Source organism: Tursiops truncatus, chromosome 4 (assembly GCF_011762595.2).
Source record: "Tursiops truncatus isolate mTurTru1 chromosome 4, mTurTru1.mat.Y, whole genome shotgun sequence".
Lineage (NCBI taxonomy): Eukaryota > Metazoa > Chordata > Mammalia > Artiodactyla > Delphinidae > Tursiops > Tursiops truncatus.
The window spans coordinates 132,895,130-132,922,488 of NC_047037.1; the positions used below are offsets into that span (position 1 = coordinate 132,895,130).

The following is a 27,359-nucleotide window of genomic DNA, read 5'->3' on the forward strand; positions in this document are numbered from 1 at the left end:
ATCCAGCACAGAGTTTTGATTGCTTGGGCACCAGCCTCACTCATTCTTTACAGAAAGAACTGCTGGTTTCTCTCAAGTGTGGACGCACCACACTGCACGTGAATGGTGACCCGGGCCGAGTGTTTCGCAGCTTCTTCCCCATCTTCTTTTTCCTAATGGCCTGAGGCTGCTTTATTCCTCCTGCCTAGTCTTTGAAATATCTTGTGCCTTTTAAAGCAGATTAATTGGAAATTATCTAAATACCATGCAATAGCAGGAATCTAAACATTATGAAGGTACAATGCCATAGCAGAGAAGACCTCATTACAAAGTTGATTTTTATACTGCTTTAAAAAAAAAAAAAAAGCCTAACATATTTGAAACTGGATTTTGTTGCAACACAAGGTGCAGAAAAGTAATGTTCTCTTCCTGAAATAAGGAAGTGTTACCAAATATTACGATAAGGAAATGTTACAGATGATCTATATTTTAATGAGTATATATTGCTATTTTTTTTGAAACATAGTCTTGTTACAATGGTACTGAGTCCTTTTCCTCAAACTGACTAGTTAACTACCAGCCCACTAGAAGAATAGAGTGTAGATATACCATGAGAATGAAACATTTCATTAAACATGTATTTTGCCTTGCTTTCAAACCTTTGCTTTCCTGGTGGAGGTTAAAGGGGAATGGGTGAGTGCCTTGTGACTGTCAGGAAGTCTGCATCTTATTAAATGTTTTGTTCTCTTAAATCAGTTTAATTCTGTGTAAGTACACATATCTTTGGGTGTTGTCGTGGCAGTAAAAAGGTGTTTTGAGTTTGTGTAGTAGGTTGTGCTTAAAATAGAAAATGAAGAAAAAGGTGTAAAAGTTTGTGTTACCAGGTTTCTGTTTGCTAGATTCCATGAAAGGACTAACTTGAAGTTTCCGTATTGGCAAATTATTAGGTCAAGTCTCTGTCTCAGATCATGGACAAAAATAAGTTCCAAGTAGTGTTAAACTTAAAAGTTAAAATTCTTTTTTAAAAGGATTTTTTTTTTCCTTTCTTTTTAAGGAGAATATTGGAATAGTTTTCTAAGAAATGCCTTTCTGAGTTAGAACTAGAAACCATCAATGACAAATATGGACAGATTTGACAATATTAAAAAATTAAATCCAGTAGATTGCAAAATACATAGGAGACAAAGGGTCACTATCCATATTACATAAAGACTCTGAAAAGTTAATATGAAAGAAACCCACAGCTTTAAAAAGTTGGCTGAGGATATAAAGAGACATATACAGATGAAGAAAAGTAAATGATTTTAAAAAAATACAAAAAGGGGCTTCCCTGGTGGCACAGTGCTTGAGAGTCCGCCTGCCAATGCAGGGGACACGGGTTCGTGCCCCGGTCCGGGAGGATCCCACATGCCGCAGAGCGGCTGGATCCGTGAGCCATGGCCGCTGAGCCTGCGCGTCTGGAGCCTGTGCTCCGCAACAGGAGAGGCCACAACAGTGAGAGGCCTGTGTAACGCAAAAAAAAAAAAAAAAAAAAAAATACAAAAAGATGCTTCTTTCTTTGGTGATCAGGAAAATGTAAATATTAAAAATGAGATAGCATATTTCATCTCTCCAGAGAGCAAGTTTAAGAGTTTGATAATATTAAGCTTTGTCAAGAGTGTAGGAATAGGAAAGTGGATACAGTATACATCGTCAGCATGGTTGTATGAATTGGCTAAGCCATTTGGAGGGCAATTTGGCAGTACCTATTCAAATTTAAAATTCTCATTCCCCTTGACCTAGGAATTCTGTTACTCTCCCTCCTCTAGGCTGTTTTTAGCAAGTGCACAAATAATGTGTCCATGGATGTTCACTGCAGCATTGTTGGTAAAAGCAAACAAGGAACAGCCCAGTATCCATCAGTAAGGGAATAGTTTAAATAAATTGTGATACAGCTAAACAATAAATATAATGAAGATGTTTTTAAAAATTACACAGATCTACATATACAAATAAACTCTAGAAAAAAGCAGAAACAATATGTATAGCATAATTGCATTTGGTTAAATAAAAAGCTCTGTGTGTGTGTATGAATGTTTTTACGTATATAGTTTACAGTCTCGCGGTATAGGCATCAAACTGTTCACAGTGGTTACCACTGGGCAGTTAGAGAGGTGTCTTTCACGTTTAATTCTATGTAATTCTATATTCATGTTTACAAATGTATTAACATTTGTAATTTTTAATGAAACACTAAAGATAAATCCAACTTTGACAACTATTAACAGAGAATGTGTCCCCAGGCCCGGAATGGTGTTTATTTTATCTCAGACATCCCACATATGTTAACGAAGGGGCTGTGCTGTGAGGTATACTGTATTCTCTTGCGGAGGGGACAGCGTTGGTGTCTTCATTTTGTACCACAAGATGCAGCAAGACACCTCAAATGGCATTCTACTGTATTATGTTTGTGAGGCTAATGATCGGTACCCAACAAGTGGAAATGGACATGTAATCGTAGCAGTTTTTTTATTTCATGAAGTTTGCAGTTGAGAAACACGATCATGGAAAATATGCAATAGAACATTCCTAGCAATCTGTCTTGGTTGAATAATCAGGAGTTCACTTACTTTTGTGGGCACAGTAATCATCGGCTTCTCAGATTTCTCAAACTTCTCTGAAAAGTAGCTAACTATACCTGTTAGATTTTAGAAGTCTAGCAATGTTTTCTGTTTTAATGTAGGCAGTCTTGGAGGGGGCTTTAAAAAATATTTTGTTGTTAAAAAAACTTGATTATCAGCGCAATTTTCTCCAAAAATATTTTTTCATGATTAACAAAAATTAAAGTGGTATTTTATATATCATCCTGTTCTAAATGTTGTTGATAATACAAAAAAATATAAGATAATTCTCCCACTCATATGTTTAAAATCTCTTTAGAAAAATAGGGAGAAACACATGAAAAGGCCATTGTGTGATGAAGTTCCCAATGAATGCTCACTAACTGCTAGGAATGTAAAAGAGGAAAGAAATCAGAGTGAACTAAGGTGCTCAGGGAAGACTTCTGAATGGAAACATCTTAATTGAGTTTGACCTGGACAACTAAGGCTTAGATACTTTGAAAATCTATGGCCTGTCTTCTGATCTGGAGGTCCCAATACCTGGAGGGTGAATAAGTCCAATTTGATATCCACAATGTATTGGAATAGCATAAGAGATTAGGGACTCCCCTGGCAGTCCAGAGGTTAAGACCACACTTCCAATGCAGGGGGCGCAGATTCGATCCCTGGTCAGGGAACTAAGATCCCACATGCCACGCAGCCAGGAAAAAAAAAGAAATTGGAACACCTCTGCTCACTGCCATTTTGTTGAAGTTTATCTTAAGAATACAGGCTGATGATCTACTCAGCTGGTTTTAAATGGTGCAGGGCTGAGTGCATCAATCCTGCTCAGGGACCTTAAAAAAAAAACACAAAAAAACCCCACAACCAATCCAGGGCTCACCCCCAGAGACTGTGGGAACTTTTCATCCATATTTAGGATTCAAAATCTTGTCCAGGTGGTTCTATCAGGGAGTCAGTTTAGGGAACCACTGATCTAACCTAATCTCTTTTCTGTCAGGACTAATCCCAAGTCATTCTGGGAAATATCCTCTTCTTAGAGATATCCAAAAAAGGAGACTTCTTTAGCGGCTGTCAGTCATCAACCCATCAGTTCATTCAGAAAGTTGTTTATCTTCTAATTTAGTGTTTCTTTTGTAACAATTTAAACTCATTCTTTTTTCCTTTTCTTTTCTTGATGGAGAATTGTTTTGGGGTTTTTTGTTTTGTTTTGTTTTGTTTCAATGTAGTCAGTACCTTTTATTTCCTGCCTTTCTTAGATTTCTATAATCTTAACATCTGAGCCATTGCTGTGTTGAGGGATCAGCACATACCTGATTCCAGGGGTGGACCAAATCCAGCCCGTGCCTGTTTTGTAATAAAGTTTTACTGGAACACATTCAGGCGTGTTCATTTACATATTGCTTACAGCTGCTTTTGTGCTACAGCTGCACAGTTCAGTCGCTGCGCAAGTTAAGGAAAATTTTGCCAACCTCTAGATTCGCGCTTTAGTTTTAATATCCTCATCCGGGAGCTTAGGGGGAAACCTTTTACTTCCAAACTAGCAAATGTACGAAACGTGCTTCTCCCTACATTCTGCAGCACATGTGCTGCACTGGTGGGTCTAAGTTGGTACACAGTTTAAACCTGTTTGCTGTCCATGCCCTTTGTCCTGCTTGTGAGGGGAGAGGGAATTTCTGTTACCCTTCTTTGTGACAAGGTCAGAGGCTTTAAAAATCTTAGTGTCACCATGAAGATGGCGGTTGTGAAGCATATGAACATTGAGAAAAGAAATATGATATTATTGGGTTTCAGCCACGTGTACTTGAACCTGATATGCTGTGTGCATTTGACTGTTGCATCAGTGCCCTACAGTATGCAGTGCATAATTATTAACAGTTTGTAGACTAGATCTGTAACATATTCCCAGACATTTAAGCAACATTTGGGGTTTGTGCTTCCCACTTTGTTGTTTCACTAGAATGACCCCAAATGCTTTGAGGTGTTGCTGTGGGGCTGATTAAATGAAATTGTATTAAGACCAATATTGTTGGGCTTCCCTGGTGGTGCAGTGGTAAAGAATCCACCTGCCAATGCAGGGGACACGGGTTCGAGCTCTGACCTGGGAAGATCCCACATGCTGCGGAGCAACTAAATCTGCGAGCCACAACTACTGAGCCTGCATGCCACGACTACTGAAGCCTGCAGCGCCTAGAGCCCGTGCTCTGCAACAAGAGAAGCCACCGCAATGAGAAGCCCGTGCACCGCAATGAAGAGTAGCCCCGCTCACCGCAACTAGAGAAAGCCCACGCGCAGCAACGAAGACCCAACGCAGCCAAAAATAAATATAAATCAATCAATTAATTTTTTAAAAAGACCAATATTGTTAATATCAAAATCCCCCTGACTTACAGCCACCGATAGATGAATCTACCCTATGTGTGTATAAGTCCACATTATAGCCAGCCACATTACAAAGAAGTTTGTGTGCTTGACTTTGCTTATTCTATTCTAATTTTATGTCCCGTTTTTCCACAAGGGGATTGGCATTTTGAGTAAAGCTTTTCAAATCCAGGAAGGAATATTTCTCATTTTCATATGAGACCCCTTATGCTTTTTCTAAGTGGTTAATTTAATGTTAGGAGGGAATTTTTATTATAACCTCTGAACCTTAAAATTAAAATTTAATTACTCATTAAAATTAATGGATTCATATAAGAATAGATCAAACTAATTGAGATTATTGTTTGTTCAAGTTGACTGATGGATTTCCTTGGTTAAAAGTGAAATACTGATTTCACCATTGCTCTCAAGGATGGCAGAAACTCTTATTTGCAGGGACAAGGAGCTGATGTGGCACCCTCTCCCCTTCCTGAGTACATACAAGCACCTTTCAGTGGTGAAGCCTGCTTTCTGTCATATCAGGGGACAAGGCTGGGTGTGATCAACTAGGGTGTGAGCTAGACGAGTCCATAGGGTGGAACATTTCCTCAGGGCTTCAGATCCAATTCCAGATGTCAACCAAAAGTCTGGTTAACCAGGTAAGACCCATGTCTCAAGGGAATGACAGTGGGTCACAGGACATAATTAAGTAAAGCAGCTGGCATTCAAGGAGGTCCAACTAGCTTAGACCAGTAGGAGTTTGACAGGTCGTGATCAGGGATCACATTCCAGCCCCTACAGGAAGATAGGAAGGCCAACCCCGAGGGCCTAAGGTGCTAGACGGGTTTCTAGAGCAGGAAACTCCCCATAGAGAACCAGAAATCTCTGTTTACCTAAAGTAAACAGGGTCAAATAGAGGCCACGCTTTTAGAACAGGGCAAAAGAGAACTGCAGTAGAGTCAGACCTGGACAACAGGAGAGATGGCTTTAGAAAATCTGTCATTAAGCACGTCTCATATGCCAAGCAGTGTTCTAGATACTTATCATTCTTTACAACAACTATTATAAAACAGGTACTGGTATTATCCTTCATTTTACAGATGAAGAAACCAAGGCACCAAGAGATTACACTTTGCCCAAAGTCAACCAGCTAATAACGTAGAAGTGGTGTTAAAACGGAGGCAGTCTAATTGCAGAGCCCTGCTCTTAATCATGACACTTTGCAGTCTTTTTTTTTTTTTTAATTTATTTATTTAATTTAGGCTGTATTGGGTCTTCCTTATTATGGTGCACAGGCTTCTGATTGTGGTGGCTTCTCTTGTTGCAGAGCACGGGCTGTAGGCGCGCGGGCTCAGTAGTTGTGGCTCATGGACTCTAGAGCACAGGCTCAGTAGTTGTGGCGCAGGGGCTTAGTTGCTCCGCGGCATGTGGTATCTTCCCAGACCAGGGCTCGAACCCGTGTCCCCTACATTGGCAGGCGGATCCTTAACCACTGCGCCACCAGGGAAGCCCCACTTTGCAGTCTTGAGGCGGAGCGATTGTGTCTGGCTCCAGGTCCTCACTCACTGCTGCCAGACCTTACCTCTGGTCCTGGGATGTGTGGAAGGGACAGGAACTGGGCTGTTTAACCCACTGAGAAGCTGGGGAGGCCCTGGCTCAGCCTGACCTAGAAACAGCTGTGTTTCCAGTGCAAAACAGCAATAAAGTTAAAGTGCGTCGTAATATCACCAATAAATATAAACAAGAGAGAAAAGGCATCTAGCCATTTGAGTTCAGCAGAAAATAAGATCCAAGTGGGAAAAAAATGTCACCTTAAATCCTCATCTGGAGAAACAATTTGGGCTGCCCAGAAAAAGGAAAGAAAGAAGAAAACAATGCTGGGCGGCTGAATGAGAAGTGGCCCACGTGCTCACATTGATACAAGTGTTAGCACCAGAACTGTAAAGCCAAAAATAGAACCTTTGGAAGCAGCGACTATCTCGGGGAACTCCTTTTTGGAGAATTCTCAGCTTTAAAAACTGCTTTTACCCATGACAATAGGGTTCCTAAGGTAGAGCAGCAAGGAAGCTCTCCTACGGACTGAATATTTTATAAATAACATGCAGAATTAAGTAGGAAGTCCTGTATTCTACTTTCTCCACCCCTACCCCAGGCATTTTTTTTTTAATTCAAATAAGCTAAGAAACATTATACCATATTACTCTACACTGAATACAAACAGATGTTTGGTCCCATAGTTATTTGCTTTGGGTTTTTTTTTTTTTTAACTGAATATTTGAATGGGTTAGAAAACTGGTATTTTTGCCCCTTTTTCCAAAATCATTGTTAAGACCCTACATACTCATTTCTGTGATTTCGAAAAAGCAACATTAAGGTCCAATGTTTTACTCCTTAGGCAGTATATTATGCAATCAAAATAGGATAAGGTCTCTGACAGAACCTTATTTGACTTATTGTAATGAAAATAATTTCCTACTAGTGAATGTAATTGTCCTCATATTGATCTCCTGTTGCTCATAAAATAGTGAGGGTAACTTCTAAAGATAAGCAGAATCATTCTGGTGATTTTGACTAATCCTTTTGGTCAGAATTAAAATAAAATGCAAGCATTAAAAACACGGGTGTAATAAATCTCTGAAATTTTTTAACAGCGGAATTCTATATTCTCATGTGCATGTTTGTGAATATTAAAGTGAAATTTATACAAAAGAAAACTCTAGGACTTTAATAAAATTAATTGTTGCTGTAAATAATCATTTCCTTAATTTTCTCATCATGTATCTATGGAGCTTTTAAATGGCTAAACACAGCAGCCAGTTTTACTTGCTGTAGAAACCATCTAAGGCTCTGTTTTTTATCTCCTTGTCCCTATGCTGAATAAGTACTGCTTAGTTTAGAGATTTTGTTCAGAGTGCTAAATTCATATTGATTGCACCCTTTGCTTTCAATTTTAAATAATAAACCTAAGTCAAATTATTTCTAATAATTACATGACTTCCTGAGTGATGAAGTCTGTCAATCACTTTCTAATTCAAAGTAGCTCTAAAAATTTAAACTGTAGGCTTTATTAGGATTCCTTATTGGTCTTAACTGCTATTATTAGGGGAAAAAGAAGAAGCTAAACAGGCACAAAAGACTAAGAACTTGAATTATAGCACCTACTGTTTCCTCAGAGTTAAAGTTTAGAGACCATTTTTCCAGACTCTTAGACTAAGAATAAAGTGAAGAAATGTCTGTGCCGTGTGTTAGTCTGACCGGGTCAGAGGCGGGGGCTTTGTTCTGGTAGAGTGTTTGGTGTCTTTAGGGGTTGATTTAGTTCCACTGAATTAAACTTTATGACTTTCCTGCAGGTGGATGAAAGCCAAACTGGAGAACCGGGTTGGCTTGGAGGAGAATTAAAAGGAAAGACAGGATGGTTCCCTGCAAACTACGCAGAGAAAATCCCAGAAAACGAGGTTCCTGCCCCAGTCAAACCAGTGACTGATGCTGCCTCCACCCCTGCACCCAAACTGGCTCTACGTGAGACCCCTGCTCCTTCCGCAGTGACCTCTGCAGAGCCCTCCACGACCCCCAACAACTGGGCCGACTTCAGCTCCACGTATGTGTAGGATGCTACTTCTGATGATTTTTGAAATCCCAGCTTAGTGATCTTTTAAGTGTTGTTATAGTCTTGGGTTGTACCTCTGAGTAATTTTCATGGCCACTTTCTCTGGTCTTCTGGCAAATTGTGGATTGCATTCTCTGACCTGGATTTAACTATATCATTGCTCAACAGTGATTTGCCCTGGGATAAAGTTAAGCCTATGACCCTTGTTTTGTTCAATAATTTGTCTGTATCTTACATTCTTGTGGAAGAAATGGAGAACTACAGTTTCCTAATAATGTGCTTGACACCCATGACAGCAAATATTTAGAGTCATTTCCTGCACGGAAATAGCACTTTTTTTTTCCTGGACAGAAACAGAAATTGAATTTAGTCATGTGGTTTTGAATAAGATAGAAAGCTGTTTCCTGTGAAGCTTTTCTCTTTCATCAGTCCTGTACAAACGTACACCAGAGCGAAGAGATGTGTACTCTTGGCCACTGTTCGTGCTATGCCTTTGGTCATCAGGAAATGGCATTAAAAACAGTGTGTAAGCAGAGGTTTGAAAGCAGAGATGCAGCCGCTGTCCACGCTTCCAGTTATAGGACTGGTCTAGGTGTGCAGTAGTCTAAAAATATTTTATACTGGCTTTCAAGTAAAAGGGACGTAAGAAGTGTTTAAAATTTGTTTTCAAGTCTGATCATCTTTCAGAAGAAACAAATTGAAGGCAAGGAGTCAGGGCTTAATGTTGGAGAAAGACCAGGTGGAGGAAATAGAGGAAAGAGAGGTGAGTGATGACCAAAGGCAGGAGGAAGTAGAGGGAAGGATGTAAGGAATAGCAAGTTTTTCATACTTACATTTTCACATAAATGGTTGAAAGTGCTAAAGAAGGTCCTCCCTATCTAATCTCTGCTAAAAAGTAGTCTTTTATTAGATGATTGAAAACAAGTTGAAATTCTCCTCTCGATTTTTTTTCTTAATTGAAGTATAGTTGATTTATAATATTGTGTTAATTTCAGGTGTACAGCAAAATGATTCAGTTATATATCAGTAAGTCCCCTCATACGAACCTTCAAGTTGCGAACTTTCAAAGACGTGAACGTGCGTTCGCATGTCCAGTCACATAAGTCAGTTCACGCGTCTGGCGTACATTGTCACATGGTTGTGTTTCTGTGTACTTTACTATACTGTACTGTATAGAGTACAGTAGTACAGTATCTTTATTTCAACCCCAGGATGTCGGGAAGCAAGCGTAAAAGCAGCAGTAATGTAGCTGGTACTGAACTGTACTTTTCAAGGTATTATATTGTAAGATTAAAAATGTTTTATTTATTTTTATGTTTGTTTTTTATGTATTATTTGTGTGAAAAGTATTATAAACCTATTACAGTACAGTACTATATAGCCGATTATGTTAGTTGGGTACCTAGGCTAACTTTGTTGGACTTATGAACAGATTGGACTTTCGAATGCGCTCTTGGAACAGAACTTGTTCATATGTAGGGGACTTACTGTATATATTTTTTCATATTCTTTTCCATTATAGGTTATTACATGACATTATAGTTCCCTGTGCTATATAGTAAATCCTTGTTGCCTATCTTTTTTGTGTATAGTAGTTTGTATTCCCTTGTCCTGATTTTGATTGAAAAGTTCTGACTTGGGCTTCCCTGGTGGCGCAGTGGTTGAGAGTTCGCCTGCCGATGCAGGGGACACGGTGTTCGTGCCCCGGTCCGGGAAGATCCCACATGCCGCGGAGCGGTTGGGCCTGTGAGCCATGGCTGCTGGGCGTGCGCGTCCGGAGCCTGTGCTCCGCAATGGGAGAGGCCCGCGTACCGCAAAAAAAAAAAAAAAAAAGTTCTGACTTTTGAAACTAAAGCTTACACTAAAATTTTAAGAAGACAAGTGCTGTGTTTTCCAGGATTTTGTTTTGCTGTGGATCCAGTCAGTGTTACTCTCTTGCTCGATAAATGTGTGGTCTGCAACTCTCCTGCTATAATTCCAGGCTTCTTATTTTCCAAACCCTGAATCAGGATGTGCCATCTATCAAAGGAAATATTCTAATTTTCAGATTTGTTTATGTCTTATAAAGATTTTTAAAAAGTCAATTGAATTTAAATCTGCACTGACACAGATGTGTTTATTTAAAATTATAAAATCGCAAAATTAAAACCATCCCTGATATCAGGACAACAGGTTGCTGTAAGGATACCACTGGTAGTTACCATGGTATCCAAGCACATGGCCTGGTGCTTGCTGTGTGATGATGGGACAGAGAGATGCACCAGCCGCTGGGCTGGCATGTTTTCATATGTGGTGCGAAACTTCTTTTTGCTTATTTAGGATTGTCGTTACAAATGAAGATAATGATCACGAGAGGATGTTTCTCTGGTGCTTTCTCGTTGCAAAGTACTTCTCTATGTGGTATTTCATGTGACCCTCACAACTAACGAGAGTGGCACAATATTGTTCCCATTTTATCAACGAGGAAATCAAGATTCAGAGAAACGACTAGAATTTGCCTGAGAATTGCTAGTGTGTGACGGTCAGACCCAAACCCAAGTCCAGTGCTCTTTCCCCCCTCCTTGTTCTTAAACAAGCCCCAGGCACATCCTGGGTGTATGTTTATGGGGGGAGAAATGTCGGTGCATCAGGAAGTCCTTGCCACTCACGGTGGCGTGCTTCGCCTTCCAGGTGGCCCACCAGCACGAACGAGAAACCAGAAACCGACAACTGGGATGCATGGGCAGCCCAGCCCTCCCTCACCGTTCCGAGCGCCGGGCAGTTGAGACAGAGATCAGCCTTCACTCCAGCCACAGCCACGGGCTCCTCTCCATCTCCTGTTTTAGGCCAGGTAACAGCATCGATGGGAGCAGGGAGGACCTCAAGTGCCTGTGTGGGGCGGACAGATTCAGCCAGTGCTTGTTGTCAATGTCATTTAGGAGTAAAGCCTCATTATATGCATCTGGGTCGGCTGGCAGGGCGGGATCCAGTTCACATTTTCCCAGTAGAGGGAATAGTGACAGTTCAGAGGATGGAGTTCAGACATTTGAACTCCATCTTGAACAGTGGGTAAGGGCTTCTTAGGAAACGGAGAGGGCTGGCATGTCAGACAGAAAATACTGTGAGGGTGTCACAGCATTTTTAATCAGCTCTACTCCAGTATAAAATAAAAAGATAAAAAGAAAATAATGTGAGGAGAGGCTTTAGGTAGGAGGTCAGAGAGTGTTTCAGGAAAGTCGTGGGTCAATCCATTTGGCTAGACCATTGAATATTTACCCAAAAAGATAGACCGATTACAGATTAATGGGAAGCTCTTAAATGCCTTGCTAAGAAAGTAATTTCTGAAAGGATAATAAGTAAAGGAATTTATTCCCTTATTTATTTACTTAATAAATAAAGGAATGAAATTTCTATAAATAGTCAAACCAAACAGTGAAATTGCCCATCTGGCAGGCATTTGGGGTCAGGGACAGTTTCTGCTCGGGGAACAGCCAGAGTGAACACAGGTTCCGGGCAGATTCACGTGGAGGGTGGTGTGTGCAGGAAGATTCGAGTCGGGGCCACAGGGGCACTGACAACAGTTGAAGAGGGTGGAGCCCCAGTGCCTGTGGGAGCAAAAAGGAAAGGAAAGGTCTGGGACTGAGAAAAAGATTTGACTTTACAGGGGAACAAGGAAGGCAGAAAGAGAAATTGATTTTTAGAGAAAAGAAGTTGGGTTTTAGACGTGTTAATTTTAAGGTGAGAGGGGGACAGCCAGGTCATTCTGTCTGGCAGGAATTGGGACATAGATCAGATCTCAGGAAATGAGTGAGCTCTTCAAAGGAGAGAGAGTGCACGAAGATGGAAATTGCACAGAGCGTGTGTCTTCTCTGACCTGGAAGTAGGGCAGCTCCTGAGAGGAGCTGTTCCTTTTCTTTGCATCTGTCCCAGCTCAGCAGGTGGCACAAGTGTCATGCTCAGCCGTGGTGACTCTGGTGGAGGAGGGCTCAGGACCAGGAAAATGAGGCGAAGTTGAAGGCTGTTTCCAGAAAGCGGGGGTGGTGGTGCTCATATTATTAAAGGTGGTGGTCCGGGCAAAGAGGCAAGTAGAACATATCTGTGAACCTAAGTGGGAGAAGCATTAAAAGCACAGAAAAGAAGACAGGCTTCTTTTTCTTCTGGGAGAGGAAGGGTGAAGAGAGGTTGGAGAAAGAGGGAAAGGAGTTCAGGTTGTGCTCTGGGCAGCTTTTTCAGGAGGGGCGCCCGAGGGCCTTCGGAGCATGCCTAAAAGGAATTGCGTAAAGAACGATGAAGCCTGACGTGGCTGAATTTAACCTGAACGTGTAACTGGTCATCACACATTATCTTGGCTTTCTTCAGCAATACTGCACAGTTTGGGACTAGAAATAATAATAGTAACATAAGCCACCCCTGTTAAGATTATTACTCTCATAGCTGCTCTAAAGATAGATCCTGTTACACTTTCTTAACCACCTTTTGAAGAAAGTGTCTCTGTTTTAGAGATGTGGAAACTGAGGCCTGGAGAGATTAAACAGTTGTCCAAGGTCACACAATTAGTAAGTGACAGACTTGGAATTCAAACCCAGAGTCCGTGTTCTGCCTGATTCCATGCTGGTTATTCAGGCGTCTCCACGTGGAAAGATGGACAGGGCAGGTGCAGCAGAGATTTCTCGGGGTGAGAGGTTATGAAATACTGGAGCCCAGGTGAAATGGCAGAGACTAAACGGAAGTGATGGAGAGGATTGGGCAACACAGAAGCACTGAGATCCACGGCTCCGGTGTGAGGCTCCCTGCAAGCACGAGGTGGGGACACGGTGGGCAGAGACTCTGTGGTCCTGGGGGGCGTTTGGAATCCAGAGACCCCTCCTCAGTTCTGAAGACTGGGTGGAGTGTACAGTCGAGATGGAAAGAAATAGGGATGTCATAGGTCTAAGAAGGCGAGAACCCATGGAGACCAACATGGAAGCCGAAACTCTTTGACCTCTCATAAATTCTCCACTTGTCAGACATAATCACAGTTAAATGTCATTATGAAAATATCTTGTACAGGCAAGTCCAAGTTGGTTCTGAATGAACTGTCATTGGGCATTATCCCTTGTTCTTGTCCATTTACGTATATAATTGAAAGTTGATGTTGTATTTTTTAGTACTGTTTTAAGATACTGTAACTGTTTTATGTTACAGTCTTAAAAAAGGTAATAAATGCCTCACCCCACCTTTCCAGCCTCACCTCCTACTCCACCCCTCCATGAGACTAGGCCACATGCACCCCCAGATCGCGCTTCTCCTCCTGGACCTTGCAGGACAGCGTCGCGCGGCCGTGCCCTCCGCCTGGAGTGCCCCTCCTCCGAAGCCCTAGCTACCAAAATCCTTCTCATCCTTCAAGGCTCAGCTCAAACGCTGCCTCCTCTGTGAAACTCCCCATGTTGCCCTCAGGCAGCATTAATCCCTCTTTTCTCTCTGTTCCGGCAGTGAATAGTTGGAACCTCTTCTTAGCCTATTTCATTCTGCCGGGTGGTAGGCATAGTTGTTTGTATCTCTTTCTTCCTCATTAATTATGAGTTCCTTGGTAATAATATCATACTGCCCATTTTTATAGTGCTTTCTGGTTAATAAAGTGTTTTAACCTAAATTATTTGGGGGAGCAGAGATGGCATTTTATTCATCTTTGTATATGGTTTGCATATAGATGTATTTATAGTAAATGAGGATTACAGTGGATTTATGCTTGCCAAACCCCTGTTCCTCTAAAAAGGAACTGAAACAAGCCTAATCCAATGCAAGGTGTATTTCCCTGTGTCCACCTAAACTAAGATATCAGTTAATTACCTTTTGAGATTTTATAAGGTTTCTGCTCTGGTATTAATCCCTCACTAAACACCCAAATCCGATTGGAAATTGGCAGGAGTGGGAGTGCCCTGGGCAACTTGAGACTTAAAATAGAACCCAAACAGAAAAGGCACACAGCCGGGTGCAACAGAATAAACACGACCTCCTGGCTTGTTTAAATAGAGAATTCTAGATGGCCCGACCACGGCTTTGTGAATAGGCTAGCAGATTTTCACCTCCACTTTTGGAAATAAACAGTTACTGAAAACAGTGGAGCATGTGGCACCAGTGCTGTGCTGAGGCAGGGTCCTCTGCGGCTGAGCATGTGCCTGCGTGTGCCCGTCGCAGGGGAGGAGCCGGTGTTCACGTCACCTGAATGGATAACAAATCACAGAGTGATGAGAGGTCCTTTATGTTCTTCCACACAAGGGCGAAAAGGTGGAGGGGCTACAAGCACAAGCCCTGTATCCTTGGAGAGCCAAAAAAGACAACCATTTAAATTTTAACAAAAATGATGTCATCACAGTCCTGGAGCAGCAAGACATGTGGTGGTTTGGAGAAGTTCAAGGCCAGAAGGGGTGGTTCCCCAAGTCCTACGTGAAACTCATTTCAGGGCCCATAAGGAAATCTACGAGGTATGTTTGTATTTATCTGCTTCTATTGGATGAAAACCATGTCAGGCATGAAATTATTGTTTGCACTAGTTAAGATTCATAGATAGGAGTTGCAGGATTGTTTTGTCTTTCAACTGGATCTTTTAACTGCAAAAATTAGGGTACATGGCAACAGGGGAGAGCCTCTTACAGATAAATGGTCATTTTTTTCCTTGCTCATAGAAACCTGTATATCCTGTTTTTCATTGACTTATGCATGAGGGAATTCTACTCTGAGACCTGGAACATTCTTGTGGATTTGTTGGAGATTATGCCCCTCTTCATGCTTAGTATCCAGTACTGTTCCAGACGTACAGGACTACTTAGAGGCCCAAAGCATTTGGGAAAATTTATGGAAGAATGAATTATCTTTTTCATTAGGAAACTTATAGCATGCAACCTTAACATAAAGGTTGTTGTTTAATTGTTCTAACCATGTAGGTGGTCAAAACAAATTATGAGCTTCAAGAAGAAATGAAGAGCAAAATTACTGAATGAGCATCTGTCAGTCATGCTTTGAAATAGACCAATACGTTAGCTGTGTATCCAGCAAAGCAAAGTGCTGACAAACAAGGATGTGAGCTTAGAATCAGGCCTCTGTGGCCCCTTGTGATGTGTTTTGACTTAGCTGAGTGCATCTATTTCAGCTGTAGATTATCAATGCTTTAAATGTTAAACAGTTTTTAAAAAGAAAAGTCAGTGTCATTTGTACTGTTTTCTTTGAGGGTGAAAATTAAAATACTTTCCCCCCTCTTCCAGCATGGATTCTGGTTCTTCAGAAAGTCCTGCTAGTCTAAAGAGAGTAGCTTCCCCAGCAGCCAAGCCGGCCGTGTCAGGAGAAGGTGAGAACCTGACTCAGATCATGTTCTTTAGAAGGTGGAGGGAATCGTGTAATACAGTGAATGTTGGAAATGAAGTTGGATTTCATGTTTAAATAGTTTACATTAATTTACGTTCATTATATTAAACTCTAAGCTAAAATGAGGTTTAGCTCTTCACAAAGTCATAGTACTTTATGGAGACTTTCAAAATACTATCAGATATATTGATCATAAAAACTGAATTTTCTAATTATGTTTGATTATGAGCCCTTTGACTCTTGAAAGAGGCCCATCACAGTCACTAAGGACCAAGTTCTCTGAGCATCTCTACAGGTAATTTGTGGTAGTTGCTATTTTTCTGACTTTATACAGGTAAGTATTAAGGCTTAAAGCCATAACTATACAGTTCAGTAAAACTGTCACAGTAACGTCAGTGCCATTTGTACCCCAAATGAAACAGAAGTTTCATTTCTGTGTTCCATGTAAATAACCACAGCAGATTATTTAGGCCTAAAAATTGTATTTTGAGTGTTTATTACACAAATAATTAATTGCTTTATTTCCTCTTCTTCACGACATAATCTTTTCGATTATATATGCCAATATATAGTATAGGTTTAAAAATGAACAAAACCTACATAATTCAGGTTCTAATGGTAAAAATCTCATGTCTTTTCTTCATTTGGTCCAGCCATTATCAGAGTACTAAGTGAAGAATGAGCGCTACCCAAGTTAGACAGGCTTTCCATGTTGAAGTATGAACAGTGTTTGTAGCTAACAGATGTCTACACAACTGTATAGTAGTTTTTCATAGGTTCCTTGAATAAATTCCACGAGGGTGGAATCTTTCGTTCAGTTTGTTTGCCATTATGAGACTTACATTCCTTAGAAACTTTGCCTTATGAAAAATAGAATTATTAAAGCAATTGTTTCAATGGAGACAGCAAGGGTTAAAATTTAATGGTATTTCAGGTAGTAACAAAGTTACTTTTTCAAGAGGAATTTCAGAAGTAAAAATTTTTTTTTGGTTTATAGGTATAGCTGTAAAACTTCATCATCACTGAACAAATCCAGTATTTTATTGTATCCAGTTTTTGCCATTACTGCCAAAACAATCATTAAGATAGTTCTCTTTATACATTTTTTGTCATCTTAATGACTTTTTTATCCACTGTTAGGAGAACAGGCAAGAAGGTCTTTTAAACACAGCACGTGTAGTCAGTATTATGTCAGGCAAATTATGTGTGCCTCCCGTCCCCCCAAATTCAGTGTGTTATATCCATTCAGTCTCACTGGAGCACCAGAGTTTGTATCCTGGCTCTCTCACCTAGTGACCATTTACTTTTAGTCATGCCTTAACTCCCTCATCTGTAAAATGGGCATAATAATCACCACTTGAGGTAGGAAATTATTACAAGGCTTATAAGATAATAGTGTAAGCTTTTGGAATAAAGGTCAGTAAATGTCTGCTACTCTTACTTCCTTTTTGCTTCATTTCCTGGATTTATCGATAGTCACTTAAAGCAGTGAGCTTTCTCATCCAAAGGCTGGGTTTTTTTGTTTTTGTTTTTAGCATCTTTATTGGAGTATAATTGCTTTACAATGGTGTGTTAGTTTCCAACAGCTGGGTTGATGAATGTTGATTTGTTTTGAAACATTGTACAGAGAGAGGCCTCTACACTTGAGGCCTCAACAAGTAGGTTACAGATGAACCACACACATCCTTAAAGTTGGGCAACAGAAGAGAGTTAAATTCTAACCTTGGTTGACATTTATTACATCCATTTTGAAATGATTTAGGTATTAGAAATTTGAGGAGAGATTGCTGACTTTCTGGAGGGGTGTGGGAGGGCACTGACATCTGAAATTCTGAGAAAAGATACTTAATTATATTAATGGACCACTTATCAGTACTGTATTAAATGTAATCAGATTTCACGTAAACCAGAAACCAGATTAAATAGATGGTTAATTTGGTTAGCTCTTAAAATATGGGCTTGGGAATTGCCAGTGCCCTGTGTTACATGTCTGGGGAAGAGGGTCTGAGTGGTGAGGAGGCCCCGCATAGCGGTCCTCACGTCTCCCCATTTTCATTGAATCCAGAAGGTCCTCGCAGATGCCTGCGTGCACACAGGGCAAGTAAAGCCACAGTCTTTCCTGTCTCCTTGGTATCTTCTGCTGCAGTGTGAAGTTCAGCTAGAGTTCACACTTCTGAAGTTTCTTAAGCATTTCGAAAGTGACTTCAAACTTTGGATCCATTTTAAGAAAGTGACTTTTAAGTGCAGGAATCACTGGGAAAAGGATTGATTGCCAGGGATCCAATCTGAAATGGCCAAACATGAGCTAAGGAACAAGTAACGGAACAAAATGAAAAGGGAAGGGTCAGAATGTTGAGAAATCCGAAAAAGGAATATATTAATGAAAAAACAATGTCCTTATTCAAGCTGCCAAACTTTGATTTCCTTGTGCGGGAAATCATTTTTCCAGTTTTAACTGTGGAGGTGTGTGTCACCAGTGCTGGAGGGCTAAAGACAGAGAGGCTTCTGTTCTGCCTTATACATTTGGATGACCTTGTATCTCGGGGTCTGCTGGCCTCAGCCTACAGGTCAGCACAGGGAGGCTGAAGCAGCCCCTTGGAGAGCTGCCCACATTAGCATAAGCATTAGGAGAGTTTGTGTTTTTTGGTGTTTGTTTTAGCTTTCATTAGTGCCTCCTGCAGAGGCTCTTATAATTAGGACTAAATTAATGTAGTCCTCCATACTAAATTAATTTACATTAAGCTCTGCATTTAAGGACTATCATATGAAATTTTAGCAAGAAACACTCCATCCATCATCCATCATAAAATGAACTTTTCTGGTAAATGGTGTTTTTTTGTTTTGTCGTTTTTGGGGGGGAGTTTTTTGCTTTTTGCTTTTTAAAAAATACACAAAGGCCTAGGATAAAATGGACAAAAAGTGGAAATAAGAAACGTATGTTCATCTTTCCGGAAATCTTTTATTCTCTACCTAGTGTAGTGTCTAGAACTTTGTGTCAAGTGATCTTTCTGAGAGTGTGAGTTGGTTTCTAAGCCTTAGTAAAGTCAGCTGTTTATAATTCAAAAGAAAAACTTCCTCTGGAATGCACATCCTTCACATTCAGGACAGTAAAGAACATTAATTCTTGTCCTTTACGACTAAATTACATGAATAATCAAATGTAAGAAACTGTGATTTGTCTTTTCCACTTGTTCAGAAAGGTGTGATTATTTTCTGAGATTGGGTAGACACTACTTTTGTCAGCAGTCCACTCTACCTGTTTATACTTGAATGACAAGTAGGTGTCCGTTTTTAACCAAAGAATATATATTTTAAATTTTGTGTTCTAACAGCTTCCTGCCGTCTGTGTATATGGCACAATAGGACTTAAATTTTCACCGAGGCACTTGAATAATGAAAAACGTGTCTTACTTAATTTACATAAAGGATATACCATGTCTAAAAGGTTTCTAAAATGGTGACTTGGTATCTTCAAAAGTGAATCACAGATATTTGACGAGGTCACCAAGGAGCCTGGCATGTCAGTGCATCTAACCCAGTGCTCAGCATGACCTAGGTACTCAGTAAATGTTAGCTAAAAGTGAACGTGAAAACCATTTTCATGTAAAAAGAAACCATGGTGTTAAATCGGGGATCACTGTCAGTACTGGTGTTGGTGGACATGCAGTTGGGTTTTTTTTGTTGTTGTTCCTGGTCCTGGGTCTTCACAGGAATTGTCTCCCCGGCTGCAGTTATTGAATTTTTATGTGCAGTCGGGGAATTTGGAGCCCAGGGGGTTCTGTAACTCTGCATTTTATCAGTGACTAGCCTTTCTCTTGAATGGACCTTATCCTAATAATTTCCTTATTCATAATCTTGCTTTTGCAAAGTTGTCTGGGATTTCTGTAAACGATCAAGCTCTCTCCATATCTCAATATTTCTCCCCACCAGAATTTATTGCCATGTACACTTACGAGAGTTCTGAGCAAGGCGATTTAACCTTTCAGCAAGGGGATGTGATTTTGGTTACCAAGAAAGATGGTGACTGGTGGACAGGAACAGTGGGCGACAAGTCCGGAGTCTTCCCTTCTAACTATGTGAGGCTTAAAGATTCAGAGGTAAACCCACATTAACTGTTTCCTCTCCCTTTCTGTGCAGCGATTCTCTTTTCAGGGAGTCATGATGTTTGCCGGTGGAACATCATTGTTGGGTTTTGCTAAGTTCTGGAACGTGACAGCAAATACAGTGTGACCTGTAATTGTTTGAAATTGTCTATTGGTGCCGCAGGGTCAGCCTTGGCTTCCCAGAAGCAGAAGAACCCCCCCCCCCCCCGGGGCTCAGTGGAGACTGCTCATAATGAGGCTGGTCTGCGTCAGCTGGGATAATACTCAGGATTCATCTCTATTCCTGAATGTAACTGACTTAGGATTCGGAGTAAATATTCTAGATTTAGTCTTCAGGGTCACTGATTTGAGAAACTTCAAGAAAGATACACAGCAATATCTTGCCCATGTAAACAAAAGTATTTTGGTGATACTGGCCCCAGAATATTGGGCAGTAGAGTTTTTAGAATTTGTATTTTTGCCTACACACTAGGAAGACTCAAGATCTAAGAAATTGGTACACTTTGGCTAGAACTTAGTATCTCCGTTGATCAGAGACTGAATTTATTTATTTATTTATTTATTTTTTGAGGTACGCGGGCCTCTCACTGTTGTGGCCTCTCCCACCGTGGAGCACAGGCTCCGGACGTGCAGGCTCAGCGGCCATGGCTCAGGGGCCCAGCTGCTCCACAGCATGTGACATCTTCCCGGACCGGGGCACAAACCCGCGTCCCCTGCATCGGCAGGCGGACTCTCAACCACTGCACCACCAGGGAAGCCCCCTGGACTGAATTTATTTTAAATGCTGTTATCCTTACAAATTGGAAGTGGCTCCCCATTGTTGTTAATGGGGCCCTAAAAATTCAGTTGCATGAAGTGGCCTTGAGATAGCACAAGATTAAGGAAATGGTGGTGTGGGCCTACTAGAGTATGGGAGCCTATCTCGTAGTGGCCAATTTCAAGTTAGTGGGAATTTCAGGTTATAGATGTAGTCATTTAACAGACCCATGGCTGCCTGGGGAGCGAAGCTGGGCCTGGTGATAAGCTATGGTAGTTCTTCCATGTCAGCCTTCTCACCTTCCCTGCAGTTCCTAGGAATAGTTTTATTTGCTGTTTTGTTTCTTTTTTTAAGGAATGTCATTGTTGTTTGGGGAGTTTTTGGTTTGTTTTCCCTTGCTTTGGTCTTAAGAGCAGCTTGCTGAAATTCCCCTGGAGGGATTTGCATAAGTGTTTTACCCTTGGAGAATTTGGCAGAAGCTGGAAAGAAAGTACTTCTTTTCTGTAGGACAGTCGTTGTATTGTCCTCTGCAGACCTGGAGAGGGAAAATTCAGCTCTTCTCCAGGCCAGCCAGTTATATCCAATAAGAACCATGGAGATATTTCAGGGGAGTAGAGGGAAAACATTAAAAACTAAACTGGATTTCTGCTCCCATGCACAAAACCTCTTAAAATGGCTTTACCTTTGGGATCAGTTAAACACAAAAGCCATTACTTGTATTAGATTTTAATAAATTAGAGTTTTCTACCAAAAACCATCCAAAGTCAGTAAGTTTCAAAAAATGCACTGTGACATTTTTTAAAGGTAAGTTGAGTTGTAAAGTGCTTTCTTAACCGCAGCCTTAAATATCAGCCACAGAAGAACTAACAGTGCCAAAGATTTTAGACATTTAGCAGCATTATTTCATAATAATGAAAAAATCAAAAAAGGCAGCTCTTTCATCCTACTTGGACATAGACTTCAATATTATAAGGCCATATCCCGCCAAACTTAAAAACCAGACCCAGCTTCAGATACCAAAATTGACCCGTGGACAAGGGGGAGGTTGTCCTAAACCTGCTTCCCTTCTCTACACGAGCAGGGCTGGGGCACGTAGCCTGGATCAACTTTTCTGCTGCATTCTTAAGAAGCGCCAGGATGGAACCTGGCCATCTGACTGCGTCTCAGCTTAAGTGCTGGCTGTGGTGTTTAAAAGGGAGCACATTGAAGCTGCTTGAATTCTATCACTGGCTTGCTAATTGCTTTGTTCTTTTTATGGAATAGAGAGAGTATATTTAAGCCTGTACTGGGAAAGTAACTGGTCATTTGGAATCTTCTATCATTAGTGTTCCTTCATTTTGATATGCAGCCTATAAAAATTGCAAGGAAGATGGGTATTGTATAACTTGGTTAATACAGAAAGCATAATCAGAGTAAACATTTTAATTCAAACTTTCCCTGGTAAATGGTTATTGAATTTCAGTATAAATATAGGTAGGGACAATGATAAGTTGTGTTCCTGGTAGATAATTACATATTTTTATTCTTAAAGTTAATCTCATTTAGTTAATTAAACCTTTTGTTTTATTCTGTTTTAATTGGAATACTTAATTTACTGGAAGATAGGGACACAAGAGTGAAAATTAATCTGGAATAAAGCACTTTGCAAGGACAGATTACGGCCTGGCCCCTGTCCCAGCTGAGTCTCTGCTGGCTTGGCTTGCTCAGCTGGTTTAAAATTCCATGAGTATCTATGAAGGAATTCAACCCCAGAGCACTTTTGAAGCACTTAGTAGTTGGGGAAAAAAATGGTCTGCTTCTATGGGCGGCGTGTCCAGCATTACAAGAGAAATTTCAGTGTTTAAACAGTGTTAAGGTTTGGGTAGAAAGGATATACAGGAGAGTGGCTGCCTCTTTGGATAATGGGATGGGGGAAGGGGTGTTTGAATTGCCACTGTACTGTTTTCCTTCTTTAAAAAAAAAAAGAAAGCCCTAAAGCAAATGTACCAAAATATTAATATTTCCATGTATTGTTAATATTAATTTAATTAGAATATTAATAATTAATATTTTCACATATTTAGTCTCTAGTATATGGAGACTATAATAGACATCCATTGCACTCATGGATGTCTATTATAGTCTCTGTACATTTTTTATGTGTGAAGTGTTTAATAATTAACCATTTGGACATCAAGCATGAGCTTAGTGTTTAGGCTGTAGACTAACAGTCTTCCTGGCGGGGCAGCCCCTGTTTCACCTGACTCAGGGACAGGATGCGCCCATGTTACACACAGTCAATACCTGAGCCCTCTGGGGTCCTACAATGCCACTTACTTTGCTAATTTTTCTCTTAAGGAGAGAGTAAAAGCTACATGCTTTTAAAGTACTTATTTCGCCCCATGTTTTCCTTGATACAGATCATAATGTCAGGAGATACAATGCTATGTTTCCCCGGAATGAAAAGGGGAATTTAGGGGCTCAAGCGGGTTTGTGTCATCATTAATCGTTTTTAAGTTGCTTGACCAAAACTCTTCAGTATGCAAATGAGACCTTCTGCTCTGTTTTAAGGGCTCTGGAACTGCTGGGAAAACAGGGAGTTTAGGAAAAAAACCTGGTAAGTGACAAACCCTGATGCTTATTTTTCAATATTTTAAATGTAATTGATAGTTGCTCCCAATCTTTGTTTATTGGGGCCAGAAGCCTTAAAAAAGAAAAGAAAAGACAAAAGAATCTGTCCGAAGAGTGGTTGGAGGAGATCCTTTCCTTGGAATCCATTAATAATGTATTTATAGATGGTTATGAAATGTGGCTGTTGCCTCACACATGGAGAGTAGGGACATTACCAGACAATGTTCTCTTGGGATGTGAAGAAATAATTCAGGCAAGATGGTGGGAAGTTATAATGCATGAACCTGTAGGATTTGGGGTCAGCAGCTGCTTAGTCCTCCTCTCGTTAGGTTCAGGAAGCCCTTGTTTGTTTCCTGGAAGCATATTTAGTCCCAGGACATAAATAACGGAGGAGATGAGAGAGCAACACGTATTATCAGAGTGCAGGTCCTATTAATTTAGAAGCCATTGGGTGGTTTTCCTCAGGTACACGGTGAAGGTACAAAAATCACAGTCATCCCTCTGAACTCAGAGTGTTTTAGTTTATTTCAACAAAATCACATATTCTATACATACAAGCCTGAAAGAAGAAAGAAGCAGATGTGAAATCATACGGTTGTATGGCCTGTCTTCCTCTCTAGGTCATTTGAGCTTTTGTGCTATTACAGCCTTAAGAAATTACAGGTTGAAAGAGTCACCGCAGTGCTGACGGGGATGTGTATCTGTGTCTGGTGCTCAGCTCCAAATGGGCTTACCTGGCAAGGAAAGGTGGGTTTTTAGGCAGTTGTAGGATTTTAGTCTGACTCAGATGTCGGACCACCCCGGTCAAATGTCTGTTTTAACCAGGAGTATGCTACATTTTGAATTGTCATTCCAGAGGGGCTTCACTTTGCACTGAAACCAGCGAGCTGCTCAAAAAAGCTGGAAAAGACAGAAAAGAGTGTCAGGGCAGGTCACTGGCTACGCAGGCCAGGTCCTTTGAGGAGCAGGGACATCAGGGGCCAAATCGGGCACTGATTTGGATCTTTTCCAAATGGAAAACTCGTGGAGTTTAGAGCTAGTCCTTGGCATGTTGGGGGAGAATTCTCATCCCCAGCAGAGATTTCCCAGCTTGAGCTCTCAGTGGAGCCCACGTATGTGTACGCTGGGCTCTTTCTCGCTTCGCCTGAGCTCTGGGATGCATGCGTCAGGGCCAGTCTGCACCGGGACGGTCTGGTGCTCCTAGCCTGGTGGCCGCTTATTACAGAACAGGGTCCTAGGGGGCTAATGTGCCTTCAGGGAAGCAGGAGCATGGGCCTTTCACCTCTTTCCTTCTGTCTGTCTGTCTTTACTTCATTCCTTCTTTCTTCATCTCTTTCTTTCAAGAACAGTTATGATGGGGAGAGAGTGGAGAGGAATAGAACAATCTGTTCTGTCTTGCTTCTAGAAGTTCACAAGGCTGTCGCTGCGGATACACCAGCATTCGGTCAGAGGAGGATTTTGTCCTTTCGTAGTTGAACTCCTGTGCCAGGAGAAATGTACTTTTCAGAGCCTGGTCTGTGGTACTGCTGGAATTTTTCCCATGAGACTGTTCACATTCAGGAAAAGTACAGAACTGTTTACATTTTTTGTTTTCTGTGCTGAATTGTTGTTTTGCATAAAATCCCTCCTCTTGACTGCAGGATCGTCCTCTAACTTGAAGTAAAAAGAAGTAAACTTACATTGATGTGATTCCTACCTGATATTCAGGGATCACCCTCAAAATGTGAGCCTCAAAGAAAATGGGCTTGTGGGTAGAAGAGAGAGTCTAAAGAAAGTCGTAACATAGAAAGAAATTAGCTAGTGCACACTCCTGGTGGTTTCTGAAGAAAACAGATTTCTCTTTCTACTGTACTTGGCAGGTGAAAAAGGTTCACTTGAGTTCCTTGATTCGCTCAACCATCCTTGACTGGACCATGTGCTAATAATAATCAGCACTATGTGAGGGCGGAGGGCAGTTGGGGATGAATGAGGCCCAGCTGCTGCATCGGGGTGTTCTTGGGAATTGGGGCAGTGGGGGTAGGGTGCGGACTTGGGGGAGAGTGGGAGGTTGTGGAGGCAAGTTGGTACGTTCTGAGAGATGAGGGGGTCCTCGAGCAGACTGGGCAGAACCGGAAGACAAGCCCAGCTCCTGAATACTGCATTTGCCGTGTGGTCAAAGAAGGGCCACCAAGCCTTCTTCGTTTAGTAGAAAACTGGCCCGTACACCGGCTTTGACGATGTTGACCCGTGACCCTGGGAGGTGGCTGTGTCTTCTTAGGCTCTCCTTTTCCTGACTCTAATGGTGCACTGCTATGTTTGGTCTTGTTTTCCAGAAATTGCCCAGGTTATTGCGTCCTACACTGCTACTGGTCCCGAGCAGCTTACCCTCGCCCCTGGTCAGCTGATTTTGATCCGAAAAAAGAACCCAGGTGGATGGTGGGAAGGAGAGCTGCAAGTCAGTGTCTTTTCCATTTGTTTAAAATTCTCTGCCCAAATTTCAATATGCAAGATCTCAAAGGGACACCGTTTCGTTGCAAAGTACAGATAACCCTGCACCACCTAAATCCTGCGTTTGTGTAGTGAGAGATGCCATGTTATCTGAATCCATTTGGTTCCTAAGCTTTGGGCAGCCAGGAACAGAATTGTGAGAGCTAAGAATGCTTCTGAAGATGTATCTAAATCTATTGGATTCTTGAGTTCAGACAGTGAGTGGTAGGATAGTGAGAATTCATGACGGAGTCATCCTTAAGTCACAGCGTTGTAGGAGCGGAGCTTTCCATGAGCGGTGCTATAAGGTGTGGTACCAGAGTAGCCTTTGCATTCAAAGCCACATCTGTACAGCACAACAGTTTTAGTTCCTGTGTGTGTGTGTGTTTGTGTGTCCTCAATTCATCATTCTGTCAAGGCAAACCTTGGTCAGGAAGGCAAAGGTCTATGTTGTGGTGAGGTAAAGAAATACAGCACCTTTCTGTGCAGCTAATTAAAAACTAAAGTGCCGGAGAGTGAAGAGTGAGCTGGTGGACTGAAGAAATGTATCTTGGCTGGAATAGAAGGCACAGCCTGGAGTACCCAAAGGCAAAAGTTCCCCTGGGAGCTTGCTGGTGGGCAGCCATAAAAGCCCTATCGAGCAGGGAGGACGAGATACAGTTTATTGGCTTAGGATTCCATTGGGGTCCTGGAATCCACCCCCCTCCCCTTTTTTTTTTCTAATTTTTTTTAAGTGATTGAGTGTTTTGGCTGCATGGCTCACAGGATCTTAGTTCCCCGACCAGGGATTGAACCCAAGCCCCGGCAGTGAGGGCGCCAAGTGCTAACCGCTGGACTGGCAGGGAATGCCCTCCACTCCCCCTTTTAATATGTCTCTTCCTTCACTGGGTAGGAGGAGGCCTTCCTCAGACCGGTGGGTCTCATTTCTTGTAGAGAGTTGCCACCTCATTGGCTTTCCCATCCATATGTGACTCCCCTGTTCTGAAGACTTAAGGGGTGTCCCCTTGACATACATACAGTAATATGTACTAAAATAGATAACTAATAAGAACCTGTGTATAGCACAGAGAACTCCACTTCGATGTACAGTAGAAACTAACACAACATTGTAAAACAACTATACCCCAATAAAAAATTTTTTTTAAAAAAGGGGGTGTCCCCACTGGCCCTCCTTATCAGCCTGCTGGCCAAGGCTCCCCTCAGATGCCCTCTTCCCCTTCCAGCATCCGTCTTACCAGTCTGACCTCTCACAGCGACATCTCTACTCCAGCCTCATTCGGTGATTTGCTCTCTTGAAAACAAGCAGCAACCCTCAGACCCCGATGCCTCACTGCCTTTGCCCATAGCGCCTCCCCACATGGTCATCTCCACCTCTCCCCCGTGCAAGAGCCGGCCAAATCCCACTTCTTCCGGAAGCTTTCTGTGACCATCCCACCAGAAGCGACGTCTTCTTCCCGTGAACCGTGGTGGCCCCGATGCCTGCACCACTCTTGGTATTTAGTGTTGATGTGGATATTATTACTTCCATGCCTATTTCTTACTTCCTTTTGTAGGCT

At 41.5% G+C, this 27,359-nt stretch overlaps 1 protein-coding gene across 3 annotated transcripts in view; it reads left to right on the forward strand.

Moving 5' to 3' along the window:
* Nucleotides 1-27,359, forward strand: part of ITSN1 (intersectin 1) — a 230,621-nt gene that overhangs the window by 148,824 nt on the left and 54,438 nt on the right. For 2 of the 3 annotated variants that reach the window (XM_073804459.1, XM_019922857.3), the window contains exons 20-26: nt 8,291-8,538; nt 11,218-11,377; nt 14,785-14,990; nt 15,768-15,850; nt 19,798-19,964; nt 23,278-23,323; nt 25,650-25,771. In XM_073804459.1, coding sequence (XP_073660560.1) covers nt 8,291-8,538; nt 11,218-11,377; nt 14,785-14,990; nt 15,768-15,850; nt 19,798-19,964; nt 23,278-23,323; nt 25,650-25,771 — 1,032 coding nt within the window. The remainder of the gene's footprint in view (nt 1-8,290; nt 8,539-11,217; nt 11,378-14,784; nt 14,991-15,767; nt 15,851-19,797; nt 19,965-23,277; nt 23,324-25,649; nt 25,772-27,359) is intronic. The other variant, XM_019922858.3, reaches the window with a different exon arrangement.